Below are 13142 nucleotides of genomic sequence, written 5' to 3' on the forward strand. Positions count from 1 at the left end.
TACTCAAAACTAAGATATTAGCCCTAGCCAGTTTGGTTCAGTGGATAGAGTCAGCCTGCGGACAGAAGGGTCCCGAGTTCAATTCCAGTCAAGGGCACATGCCCAGGTTGAGGGCTCAATCGCCAGTAGGGGGCATGCAGGAGGCAGCCGATCAATGATTCTCACTGATGTTCCTATTTCTCTCTCCATCTCCCTTCCTCTCTGAAATCAATAAAAAAATATTTTTAAGAAATCTAAGATATTAAAATGAGGATGGGGTTGTAATGCCAAAGGGCCATATATAATCACAGGCAGGTATCCTAAACCAGGTAATTTTTGAGTCATATTTGGGAAAAAATAAAGTCAGGATTCTCTTGTTATAACACAAAAATGTAGGCTAAAATAAGAAGATTAGTATGCCTAGAGCAGTAGGGCCAAGATGAGAAGTATATATAATCAAATATAAAGAAATATAAAGTCAAAGATGGCAGAAGAATTTCTTACAAGTTTAAATTTCACAACACAGCTATTAGAAACAACTACATATTCATGAGCCCAGAATGATATGGTGAAATGGTATTGGAAGAAAATTATCCCAGCAGCTATGTGGAGGATGAACTGAAGTGATCAAATAAGTGTCAGGAAGACCAGTTGGAAGCTAGCTGTCATATTAAATAATACAAATAAGGCTCTATAAGGTGGCAACTCAGGACATGAAAAGGGGTAAATCTAACAGATACTGCAGAGTCACCGAGACTTGGTGACAGGTTTGAATTGGGGGAGGAGGGGTGGAAAAGATATGAAAATGACCCCAAGCATCTGGTCATAGGTGGCCTCCAGCATAACCACACCTGCACAGCACTCAGTTTTTGCACTGACTTTTCCAGACTGCATCTGAATCCATTTTAGCGCTATATACCAGCCCCACAGTGAGACACTGTTCTGCTTTAGAAGAAAACAGGAGAATTACCACCACCACCATAGTGTGGAAATACCCCATAACCCAAGGTTCCAGATTTGTTTCTTCATGGAGGAAGTCTGCTTTTCCAACCCTGAGGAACTTCTCCACCACCTACACAACTGGGGGAGAGGACAATTTCTTCTCTGTGCCCCAAATATTCTCTCCACACTTGACAAACATGCTCAATACTATAGGGATCTTTTAGGTCCCATGTACACAAAACACAGATGACACTATTGATAAAGGTGTAACAATATAAGTCAGGCAAATTATATTTTTAAATGGTTCATTCTCAACTGGAACAAAGCCAAGTTAATTACATTTAAAAATTAAAATGGACAAAAGAGCAATCTTGTAGTTATTTCTAATGTATCACAATGACAGATAAATTCAGTTCCAGAATGCACTGTGCTACATAATGATGCTGCAGTTTTGCTGTATTTCTGCAGCTTTAAACACATGCTGTGGGGAGGCAGACATCAGATCAAAGTGTTTCCCTTGTCTAAAAAGCATTTTGCTATTTCCAATTTTATCAGCAGATGGTTGTCAATGTGTATTTCATCGAGGTCTCACTGCCTACAGTTCCTTCTATGGAGGGCCTTGTATAAATTTAATACAAAAAAAAAAAAGAACTCATGCTAATCCATGGGAGTCTATGGGTAAATGCTCTAGAGCTCGGTTTGAATTTGCTATACTACCAACATGCCATTCTCAAAAAGGACTGATGCATCCACGCTCCAGGAGAAACATACCTATTTCATTTAGATTTTAAAGAGGTTCTAACACGTTATCTTTTCTATACACTTTACTCGCACAAACAAGAAAAGCGCTGTCATAAAATGTCACATTGCCTTGGCTTTAAAAACAAGCCAGCCTACTTTGCAAATGGATTAAAATATTACCTAGGAAGGTTTCCAAACCGTGATCTCGTGTTAAGAGCCCTCCGGGCCACTGTCACGCAGACCCTTTTATTCTAAACATTTCCGGGGCAGAGAATGAATGTTTCTATTTTCTTCTTGGAATTAAGATTCTGCATATCAGGAGACAGAGGGCTGGGCTGGGTGTGAAGCCGCAGGCTCCAACGTCTCCCAGCCGCCCGCACAGGGCGGGCCGGGGAGCCCAGCGCCGCGGCAGCGCCTCCACGCTCCGCTCACCGCCGCGTCCCTCGGCCTCCACGCCCAGAGCAGGTGCGAAAGGGGCGCCCTGGGGTTTCAGCCAGTGCAACCCGCCTCCTCACCGCAGAGCCGGGGCAGCCCTCGGAGAGGAACCTTCTCGCCTCGACAGCCCCCGGACCGTTGGCTGAGGGCAGACGGGGGTGCATTCCTAATCCTCTCCGCGGCGGGTGATTTCCTACACCAGCCGCACGACTGACAGCCCCACGCCCCCTCCCCCCCAAACTGGGCTGCAGAGAGGAGAGCGGGTGGGGCCCACCAACGACCTCACAGCCCCCCCGCCCCACCCCGGGTCCGGACCCGGTCTCTCCCCCGCCCACCTGCACCCCCCGCCTCCCGGGCTGCCGGGCGCCGCTCACCGTGAAAGGGACATCCCGGACGCTGCCCACGGAGTAGCAGTTGTCTCCAGGGTTGACAGCGCCGGTGAGGACCTGATGCAGATGCATGTCCGGAGCCGGGCTGGCCAGGGAATGCACGAGAGGCTACACCAGCCCCGCGCCGGCCCTCCCCCGGCCGCGAGAGCGCCGCCCCCGCCGCCTCCCTCGGGACCCGCCGCGGAGCGGCTCCGGCTTATCGCCTCACTCCCGTTCGCCTCCCCCCCGCCTCGTCCCTGCCATGGGAGCTCCTCAACCGCCGACGCCGCCCGGGTTGCTGCTCGGCGGTGGAAATGCCCGGATGCTCCCACCGCCCGCTGCACCGGCGCACGAATGCGGGAGGGCGAGGGTGCGCGCGAGGCGGGGAGCGCTCGGGGGACGGGCGAGCCGGGAGCGAGCTGGCTGGACGCTCCGCCCGAGGGAGCTGGGCGCGACGGTCAAGAGGGAGGGTAAACCCCTCCTCCCGCCGCCGGGCTCTGCGCTCAGCCCGTCTGCCCAGCCCCGCGTTTGCGCGTGCGCGCGCAGTGGTTTCCAGGGCAATTGCGCCCGCCGTGCGGATCCTCGGGCCGGATTGCGCGCGCAGACGTGCGGGAGTTCCCTGGGAGCCTCCGGGCTGCGGCCGCCCGGCGGGGCGGGGCGGGGCGGGGCGGGGGCGGGGGCGGGGGCGGGACCCCGCAGCTGTCTGACCCGGGAAACGCCGCCGAGTGTTTTACTGTATTTAATCCGCTGCCAAGTACGCTGTGCGATGGTCAGTGCAGTTGACCTCAGGAGGACAGTCGGTCACCGGGAAATTCCACCTCGAGAGATCTTAGATCCCTAAGAGCTTTTTCCAAGCACAGTGCATATGACGTTTTATTTTATATAGACAATAAAAGCATCTTCAAACTCGAGATGCCGTACTTCCCTGACAGCAAATGATTTTTTGCGCCCACCTTTTGTCACGGTTGTTGTAGACAGAGAAAGGGCCCCTAGAGACGGGTGATTCCACTAATTTTTTTTTTTTCATGCATGATGTCATGGATTCGCAGAATCACCTGATTTTTCCAGGCTGTCTGCTAAACTTTGAGTGGTTGAGATGGGGATCAGATCCCCGCTCCAGGTCAATTCATCACAATTTTTTTTTTTTTTATCCTACACTGTGTATGAGTCATTGGGGCCAAAGAAGTAGAAGAGATACCAAGGCACAACTATCTATAAAACAGGCAGAACGCAGGGTGTTATGAACGAGACACGAAGTCTTTGTATCACAAAAGGAAGAATACTTTCGGCAGGATGTGTTAGAGCAGTGCTTCTCAACCTTGGCTGCACATCAGAATCACCTGGGAATCTTTTTAAAATCCTGATTTCTGGGCCTCGTCCTCCGGAAATTCTGTTTCTTTGTTACTAATCTTGCGGGCCCACCCCATAACAAAGAAACAGCATTTCCAGAGGATGAGGCCCAGAAATCAGGATTCTAAAAAGATTCCCAGGTGATTCTAATGTGCAGCCAAGGTTGAGAACCACTGTGTTGGAGGAACAAAGATCAGATTGATGTTTGAAGTCCGGAAAGGAAGTGATAGTTAAGGAGATAAAGGTATTCAGTAGGTAGCTTGTGGCCTGCCTGAAGGTGGAGAGTCTTGAACGCTCCACTAAGAAGCTTGGGTTTCATTCTGCATGGGGATGAGGGTGGGAGGTGTCCTTCAAATGTTTATGCAGTCAAAACTGTTTTAGGAAAATGACTTTGCAAGCACAATTAGGAGGGTGGGGAAGATTAGAGGCAAAGGCCTGGGAGGAATTGGTCGTTTTTCAGTGGAAAGGAGAAGGAGGCAAAGATAGTTCTGATGACCTAGGGCATTTTCCTTTTCGTTTAGTGACATAACTGTTCCTCCGAAATAGAAACCATAGAGCCACTTTTGGCTTTCTTGCCAAAATTTAAGGATCTCTTTTCGAAGTCTCTAGTTCTTGCCCCTCGTTATCCCCACTGCCATTTACCTTCATTTCAGACCTCATCATTTCTCATTTAATTACCATAACAGCCTCCTAACTAGTTTGCCTTCCATCTCTTGCTCTCCAATCCATCCACCACACTGCAGCCAGAGAAACCTTTTAAAGGAAAAATTCCTCTGCTTAAAATCCCCATTCCCAGCATGCTAAAATCTGAACTCCTTAGTGCAGTGGCTCTCAACCTTCTGGCCCTTTAAATACAGTTCCTCATTGTTGTGACCCAACCATAAAATTATGTTCGTTGCTACTTCATAACTGTCATGTTGCTCCTGTTATGAATCATAATGTAAATATCTGATATGCAGGATGGTCTTAGGCGACCCCTGTGAAAGGGTCATTCGACCGCCAAAGGGGTCATGACCCACAGGTTGAGAACCGCTGCCTTAGTGTGTCTGACCAACCTGTTCATTCCGGTTTCTCCCTAATCTTGTCATCTGAAGCTGTTCCTTCGAAACCACTATGCTCCAGCCCCACTGAGTTATTTCCTGTTCCCAGAGCATGCTGCATTCTCTTATGCTTCCTCATCCTGATTCATGCTCTTTGCTCTGTCGTCTGGAATGCCCTTCCTCCTCTTCTGGACCTGACAAATCACAATTTAGTTTAAAAGTCACTTATTTAGTAAAGCCTTTTTATCCACCTCCAAACACCTTGAGGCTTCCTCTTATTGAAACACACATATCACATAGCAACGTAAGTATCATTTTGTTTCTGGTTCTTCTACTAGATATTAGATATTTTAGATATTTCAAGTCAGGGTCAGTATCTTACTTTCCCCATTTCCCCAGTGCCTGAATCATAGTACAGTACTGTGCTTTGTTTGCTGACATACAAAATTTGAATGTGAGCAAGAGCACCAAATTTTGCAAGAAAAATTTCTGGAGTAAAAAGTACCTTTCAAGGCCCTGGCCAGGTAGAGTGTTGTCCTGATACGCCAAGGTTTCAGGTTTGATCCCTGTTCAGGGCACATACAAGAATCAACCAATGAATGCATAAATACTCGGAACAACAAATTGAATCAATGCCCCCCACCTCTCTCAAACAAATAAGTAAATTGTTTAAAGTATCTTTCATTATACCTGTATATGTTCTGTGAAGATGTTTAAATGATTTTATAGTGGTTTTGTGGAAGGAAGTATTACATGCTCATGTTATTACTAGAGGCCCGATGCACAAAGTTTGTGCAAGAGTAGGCCTTCCTTCCCCCAACTGCCGCACTGGCTTCCCTCTGGCACTAGCAATCCGGGCTTCCCTCTAGCTGCTGGCAGGCACTCAAGACCCGGACTTCTCTTGAAGCCATAGCTTCATCTGGAAGGTCTTCCGGAAGGACGTCCAGTAGGACGTCTGGTCTAATTAGCATATTACGTTTTTATTATTATAGATAGTACTAGAGGCCTGGTGCATGAAATTCGTACACTGGGTGGGGGGGGGGTCCCTCAGCCCAGCCTGCACCCTCTCCAATCTGAGACATCCCTCTCACAATCCAGGACTGCTGGCCCCCAACCGCTCACCTACCTGATTGCCCCTAACTGCTTCTGCCTGCCAGCCTGATCAACCCCTAACCACTCCCCTGCCAGCCTGATCGACAGCTAACTGCTCCCCTGCCGGCCTGATTGCCCCCAACTGCCCTCCCCTGCTGGCCATCTTGTAGCAGCCATCTTGTGACCACATGGGGGCGGCCATCTTGTGTGAGGGTGTGATGGTCAATTTGCATATTACCTCTTTATTATATAGGATATTATGTATAATATATTGGATTCTAGGAAATCACAGGTTCTATGTATTTAATTATATACTATTAACCATGAATAAAGGTACTAAGCCACATAGCTAAAAAAAAGTACATATGGTGAAAATATAGGAGACAACAACAACAACACACACAAAATGATAGGTAAATGAAACCCCATGCTGTGCATGATGTGCCATGAAGGCAAATAGTGGTACTAGCATCTTGGTACTGGCAATTAAAAAGCAAGCCATAGTATCAAATAAGTTTGAGAGAATGTCTGCATATACAACATATATCAGTAAAAAATGGTATAAAGCAAGTCGTTAAATACAATAAACAAATTCATTTACAAGAAGGTTTGATACATGTAGAGAAACATTTCAGTAAATACTGGAACAAAACATACAGCAAAATAATAAATTTGAAGAAATTCCAACATCATGCTTATACTTAAAAGCAAATACTTTACTAAGTTTTTTATACACATTGAATAACAGGGGGGAAATGAGCATTTGTTCTACAAACTAGTGTTTTGGTGAATAATAGCTGCATAACAAGAAATGAACCCTGTTTCAAAGTGTCATAAAGATTTTAATCTCCACCCTCAAAATATAAATATTTCAAAGCTTGAAAACCATTGCTACTCCTTAATTCTAGATTAATCTCTTAATCTTCAACCTTCACTTCATTAAAAACTAAGTCAAAGCCATCATCAAACAAGAAATTGTAGTCAGAGCATCAGGAGCATTAAGTCCGCATTATTTTAACCAGTTCACAACTGGCTCTTGTTTTACAGCATTTCTTGAAGTTTTGACCCATTCACACAGCTACGGAATTGTAAGGCTCTTTCTTCTCCTGGTATCAACTCAAAAAAATCTGACACCTACATAAACTTGTTCCCTCTTCCGTCATGCATCCTTTAAATGACTTCTTGATCGATCATCATCTCAAGGTTGCAACTGGCTAGTTAAGTCTCTTGGAATTACAGGCAATACCTTAATAGTCTAATCTGACTGACCAAAACTCATTTCAGACTAATATGGCAAGTTTCCTTAGTAGCCCACCCAACTAGGTCGCTGGGCCACATTTTAACTGCCCACAATTTTTTTTTTTTTTTTTTTTTAGAATTTAATTTTTTTTTTTTTTTTTGCTTAAAGTATTACAAAGGGTATTACATATGTGTCCATTTTTTCCCCCCGCCCTAGACAGTCCCCTAGCCTCTCCTATCCCCCAGTGTCTTATGTCCATTGGTTATGCTTATATGCATGCATAAAAGTCCTTTGGTTGATCTCTTACCCCCCTACCTCCTGCCCCCTAACCCTCCCCGGCCTTCCCGCTGCAGTTTGACAATCTGTTTGAGGCAGCTCTGCCTCTGTATCTATTATTGTTCAAAAGTTTATAATGGTCTCTATTATCCATGAATGAGTGAGATCATGTGGTATTTTTCCTTCATTGACTGGCTTATTTCACTTAGCATAATGCTCTCCAGTTCCATCCATGCCGTTGCAAATGGTAAGAGTTCCTTCCTTTTTAGAGCAGCATAGTATTCCATCGTGTAGATGTACCACAGTTTTCTAATCCATTCATCTACTGATGGGCACTTAGGCTGTTTCCAGATCTTAGCTATGGTGAATTGTGCTGTTATGAACATATGGGTGCATATATCCTTTCTGATTGGTGTTTCTGGTTTCTTGGGATATATTCCTAGAAGTGGGATCACAGGGTCAAATGGGAGTTCCATTTTCAGTTTTTTGAGGAAACTCCATACTGTTTTCCATAGTGGCTGCACCAGTCTGCATTCCCACCAGCAGTGCACAAGTGTTCCTTTTTCTCCACATCCTCTCCAGCACTTGTCGTTTGTTGATTTGCTGATGATAGCCAGTCTGACAGGTGTGAGATGGTACCTCATTGTTGTTTTGATTTGCATCTCTCGGATGATTAGTGACTTTGAGCATGTTTTCATATGTCTCTTGGCTTTCTGAATGTCCTCTTTTAAAAGGTGTCTATTTAGGTCGTTTGCCCATTTTTTTTTTAATTTATTTATTGCTTAAAGTATTACAAAGGGTATTACATATGTGTCCATTTTATCCCCCCGCCCTAGACAGTCCCCTAGCCTTCCCTATCCCCCAGTGTCTTATGTCCATTGGTTATGCTTATATGCATGCATACAAGTCCTTTAGTTGATCTCTTACCCCCCTACCTCCTGCCCCCCAACCCTCCCTGGCCTTCCTGCTGCAGTTTGACAATCTGTTTGAGGCAGCTCTGCCTCTGTATCTATTATTGTTCAAAAGTTTATAATGGTCTCTATTATCCATGAATGAGTGAGATCATGTGGTATTTTTCCTTCATTGACTGGCTTATTTCACTTAGCATAATGCTCTCCAGTTCCATCCATGACGTTGCAAATGGTAAGAGTTCCTTCCTTTTTAGAGCAGCATAGTATTCCATCATGTAGATGTACCACAGTTTTCTAATCCATTCCAGATTAGATCTGTTTCCAGATCTTAGCTATGGTGAATTGTGCTGCTATGAACGTAGGGGTGCATATATCCTTTCTGATTGGTGTTTCTGGTTTCTTGGGATATATTCCTAGAAGTGGGATCACAGGGTCAAATGGGAGTTCCATTTTCAGTTTTTTAAGGAAACTCCATACTGTCTTCCATAGTGGCTGCCCCAGTCTGCATTCCCACCAGCAGTGCACAAGTGTTCCTTTTTCTCCACATCCTCTCCAGCACTTGTCGTTTGTTGATTTGTTAATGATAGCCAGTCTGACAGGTGTGAGATGGTACCTCATTGTTGTTTTAATTTGCATCTCTCGGATGATTAGTGACTTTGAGCATGTTTTCATATGTCTCTTGGCTTTCTGAATGTCCTCTTTTGAAAGGTGTCTATTTAGGTCCTTTGCCCATTTTTTGATTGGATTGTTTATCTTCCTTTTGTTAAGTTGTATGAGTTCCCTATAAATTTTGGAGATTAGGCCCTTATCAGATATGACATTGGCAAATATGTTTTCCCACACAGTGGGTTTTCTCGTTGTTTTGTTGATGGTTTCTTTTGCTGTGCAGAAGCTTTTTATTTTGATGTAGTCCCATTAGTTCATTTTTTCTTAAGTTTCAAGTGCCCTAGGAGCTGTATCAGTGAAGAAATTGCTTCGGCATATGTCTGAGATTTTGTTGCCTTTGAATTCTTCTAGAATTTTTATGGTTTCCTGTCGTACATTTAAGTCCTTTATCCATTTTGAGTTTATTTTTGTGTATGGTGTAAGTTGGTGGTCTAGTTTCATTTTCTTGCATATATCTGTCCAATTTTCCCAACACCATTTATTGAAGAGACTATCTTGGCTCCATTGTATGTTCTTGCCTCCTTTGTCAAATATTAATTGAGCATATTGGTTCAGGCCGATTTCTGGGCTCTCTAGTCTATTCCATTGATCTATATGCCTATTCTTGTGCCAGTACCAGGCAGTTTTGAGAACAGTAACTGCCCACAATTTTATTTCTAACTCGTTCATCAAACTTTTTTCATGGGCCTAAAAATAAAGGGAAGATTCTTTCTTTTTATCTGAAAATGGCATTTTTTACTAGGAAAAATATATGTTTTGTGCCATTAACAAAACATGACAATAATGAAGTATGGTAGCAATCATCTCAGGTAGAAACTATAGTCTAACTTTAACCCTGCTATTTGGCTTCTGTACTTATTTGCTTTGTTTAACAATAGAAAAGTTATTTTGATTTTCTGAATTATATAAATCATCCCATTTGATTAAATACCCTATTGATTGTAATGTGAAATCCCATTTGTTGTGGTCATACTGGTCTTAGAAAGCACATTTTCCTTTACCTGGGAAGAACAGCACAATTATCCCAAGGTCACAGGGCTCCAGTTAACGTATCCCTGTTGACTCAAAAACTGTAATTTAGATAACATGCTTCAGTCTGACCAGGGCCCTCATTCCAGACCCGAGGGCTCTAGATAATGTGTTTCTGTCAATTCAGTGATCCAGAGACCCAAAACTGTAATTTAGAAAACATACTGCTTCTGCTTCTGTAAACTGCTTTTTTGCAAATCAGGTTCCTCATTCCAAACCCTGGGATGTAATCAATACCTTTGTGATCTTTGCCTATATAAGTCTGGTTTTGCGACCATCTTATTACTATGAGATTTGGGAGAGCAAGATGCCCCCTCATAGTCCCGGATTGCAATAAATGTGACTCTTTAATTCGACTTCTTGAGGCGTCCTTCTGTGATTCGCGGGATACATTACAAGAATACAACTCTAAGGTATTATTTCTCATGTCCAAAGGTTTTAATAGTAGCACATGTTGTACCTTTGGGGTTGGGTTTAATGGAACATTGCATGTCAAAGGGACTTAGTTTCCCAGCAATAATCATATAACCATATACACTAGTTATCTATTACTGTGTAACCCAAAACAACTTAGTGGCTAAAATCAACAATAAGTATTTATTATTTCACAGTTTTTATACATAAAGTGTTCAGTAGTAGCTTAGCTGGGAGGTTCTAGTTCAGAGTCTCTCTTGATGTTGTGGTCAAAATGTCAGCTAGATAATAAATAAAAACAAAATACCACATATTGTATGATTTCATTTATTATTTTTTCTTTTTTCATTTATTATTTTTTAAAATATATTTTTGTTTTCAGAGAGGAGGGGAGAGGGAGAGATAGAAACATCAACAGTAAGAGATAATCTGATTGGCTGCCTCCTGCACACCCCCCACTGGAGATAGAGACTGCAACCCTGGCATGGACCATGACCGGGAATCAAACTGTGACTTCCTGGTTCATAGGTCGATGCTCAACCACTGAGCCAGGCTGTATTATTTCATTTAGATTAAGTTTTCTGAAAAGCAAATCTATTGATACAGAAAACAGATTAGTGGTTGCCTGGAGCTAGTGGTAGATTGGGAAGTAACTGCTAATGGGCATGAGGTTTCTTTGGGCACAATGGAAATATTCTAAAATTAGATGGTGGTCATGGCTGCACAGCTCTCTAAATTTACTAGAAATCATTGAATTGTACTTAGTGAATTTTATGGTAAATAAACTATAACCTCATTAAAGCTATCTAAAAAAGAAATGTCATCCAGGACTACAGTCATCTGAAGGCTTGACTGAGACTGAAAGAATTTCCAAGATGGCAAGTTGATCCTGGTGTTTGGCTGGGGGCCTCAGCTCCTCACTGTATGGTCCTCTCCATTGTGCTGCATCAGTGTCCTCAAGACATAACAGCTGGCTTCCCTGGGAGCAGGTGATCCAAGAGAAAGACCAAGGTGGAAGCTGCAATGTCTTTTATAAGCCAGCCTCAGAAGTCTCACACCATCATTTCTGCCATATTTTATTGGATACACAGACCAGCCATAATTTAGTGTGGGAGAATATTTCCCAAGAGAGTGAATACCAGGAAGTGAGAATCACTAGGGGCCACCTTGGACTAGCACACCACAGAACCCAAGGATTGTATCTTCAAGTGTCAGGGGGCATCTTTTGAGTCATTCTTATTCTTACCTACAGAAGTACCTGGAATTTCTACTCATAAATCTAGAGTGCCACAATGCTAATCTTTGATATATCTGTTGTTATCAGTTCTTTATCAGTAAACTCTCTATATGTTTTAAATACTGTATTGAATTTCCCAAGTGAGAAATGTGTTTGTTTGAGGGGTCTAATGCCATGTTTTTCAATATTTCCTCTAGTTTTCTTACAGATATCTAACAATATTTTTTCAGCAGACAGCAATGAAAGTCCTGATTCCCTATTACCAGTTCATTTTTTGAGTCTATTACACTAAGCCTGAAATTGATGTAATAGGAATTCCTTCATTGTTTTGAGTCATAAGCTATAGTGGTGATGTATTTTTAATATTGAGGGAATGAACCTATTTTATTTACCTATTTCTACGTAACAAACCACTCTGAAACCAAGTGGCTTAAAAGAACAACGATCTATTATTTCTTTTGCTCTGTGGATTGGGTGGAGAGTTCCTCTGCTGGTTTCAGTTGGGCTCATTCACGCAGCTGCATTCATCTGGAGGTGGTAACCTAGGGTAGAAGGTCCTAGATGGGCTCATGGCTGTCAGTTGATGCTAGCTGGGATGCCTTGGTTCCCCCCTCCCCACTATAACCTTTCAACCTCCATAAGCCTAAACTGACTTTCACAGCAATCTCAGGCCCAGCCTTGAATGTTACACACAGTCACAAGGTCAGCAAAGATTCAAGGCCTAGGGAAATAAATTCCATTTTTTGATGAAAGGAACAGAAAAATCACGTTGCAAAGAGATATTAGAAAATTTATCATAGCCATTTTTTCAAACAGCCTTTATCGCAGAGTTAGACTCTACCCCTGATCATTTCTAAGGCCTCTGATTTATTATTTTTGTTTGTTTTAAGTAAGAATACTACTTATAGGATGAAAAGTTCATATATTTTCTGTGATGTCTTTCTCTGCTAGTGGCAACATCAAATTACTGTATTCTTGGTGACTACACCTCCGAATCTGAGCTACTGAACTCGCCCCTTAAGCCAGAGGTCCTCAAACTTTTTAAACAGGGGGCCAGTTCACTGTCCCTCAGACATTCCACACATGTGCACTGCAGGCCCGGGACGAGTCGGCTGCTAAGCAGGACAGGCAGCAGCGGCAAAAACACCCGGCGGGCCGGATAAATGGTTTCTGCGGGCCGCATGTGGCCCGCGGGCCGTAGTTTGAGGACCCCTGCTTAAGCCTTTGGCTTTTTATCTCTAATATGGATGCATTGTACACAGGGAGATTTTTACACTTTTGCAGAGGAGAGGGGCAGGAGTGAATCTTTATGAATCTTGTAAGCAGGTGAATAAGGTGCATTTTTACCTAGTTGAATTGTTGCTAGAATCTGAGAAGACTGGTCATCTTAGAAGAATTGAGCACTATTTATGATTGTGCTGT

General features: G+C 43.4%; 1 protein-coding gene across 3 annotated transcripts in view; it reads right to left on the reverse strand.

The window, feature by feature from the left end:
• DMXL2 (Dmx like 2) overlaps positions 1-2973 on the reverse strand; it is a 163346-nt gene extending 160373 nt beyond the window's left edge. For 2 of the 3 annotated variants that reach the window (XM_036301475.1, XM_036301466.1), the window contains exon 1: positions 2472-2956. In XM_036301475.1, coding sequence (XP_036157368.1) covers positions 2472-2558 — 87 coding nt within the window. In that variant the 5' untranslated portion in view covers positions 2559-2956. Of the gene's footprint in view, positions 1-2471 lie in introns of all 3 variants that reach the window. The other variant, XR_004966358.1, reaches the window with a different exon arrangement.
• Between the last annotated feature and the right edge of the window lie 10169 nt (positions 2974-13142).

This window comes from Myotis myotis, unplaced genomic scaffold, assembly GCF_014108235.1.
Source record: "Myotis myotis isolate mMyoMyo1 unplaced genomic scaffold, mMyoMyo1.p scaffold_m19_p_1, whole genome shotgun sequence".
Classification (NCBI taxonomy): Eukaryota; Metazoa; Chordata; class Mammalia; order Chiroptera; family Vespertilionidae; genus Myotis; species Myotis myotis.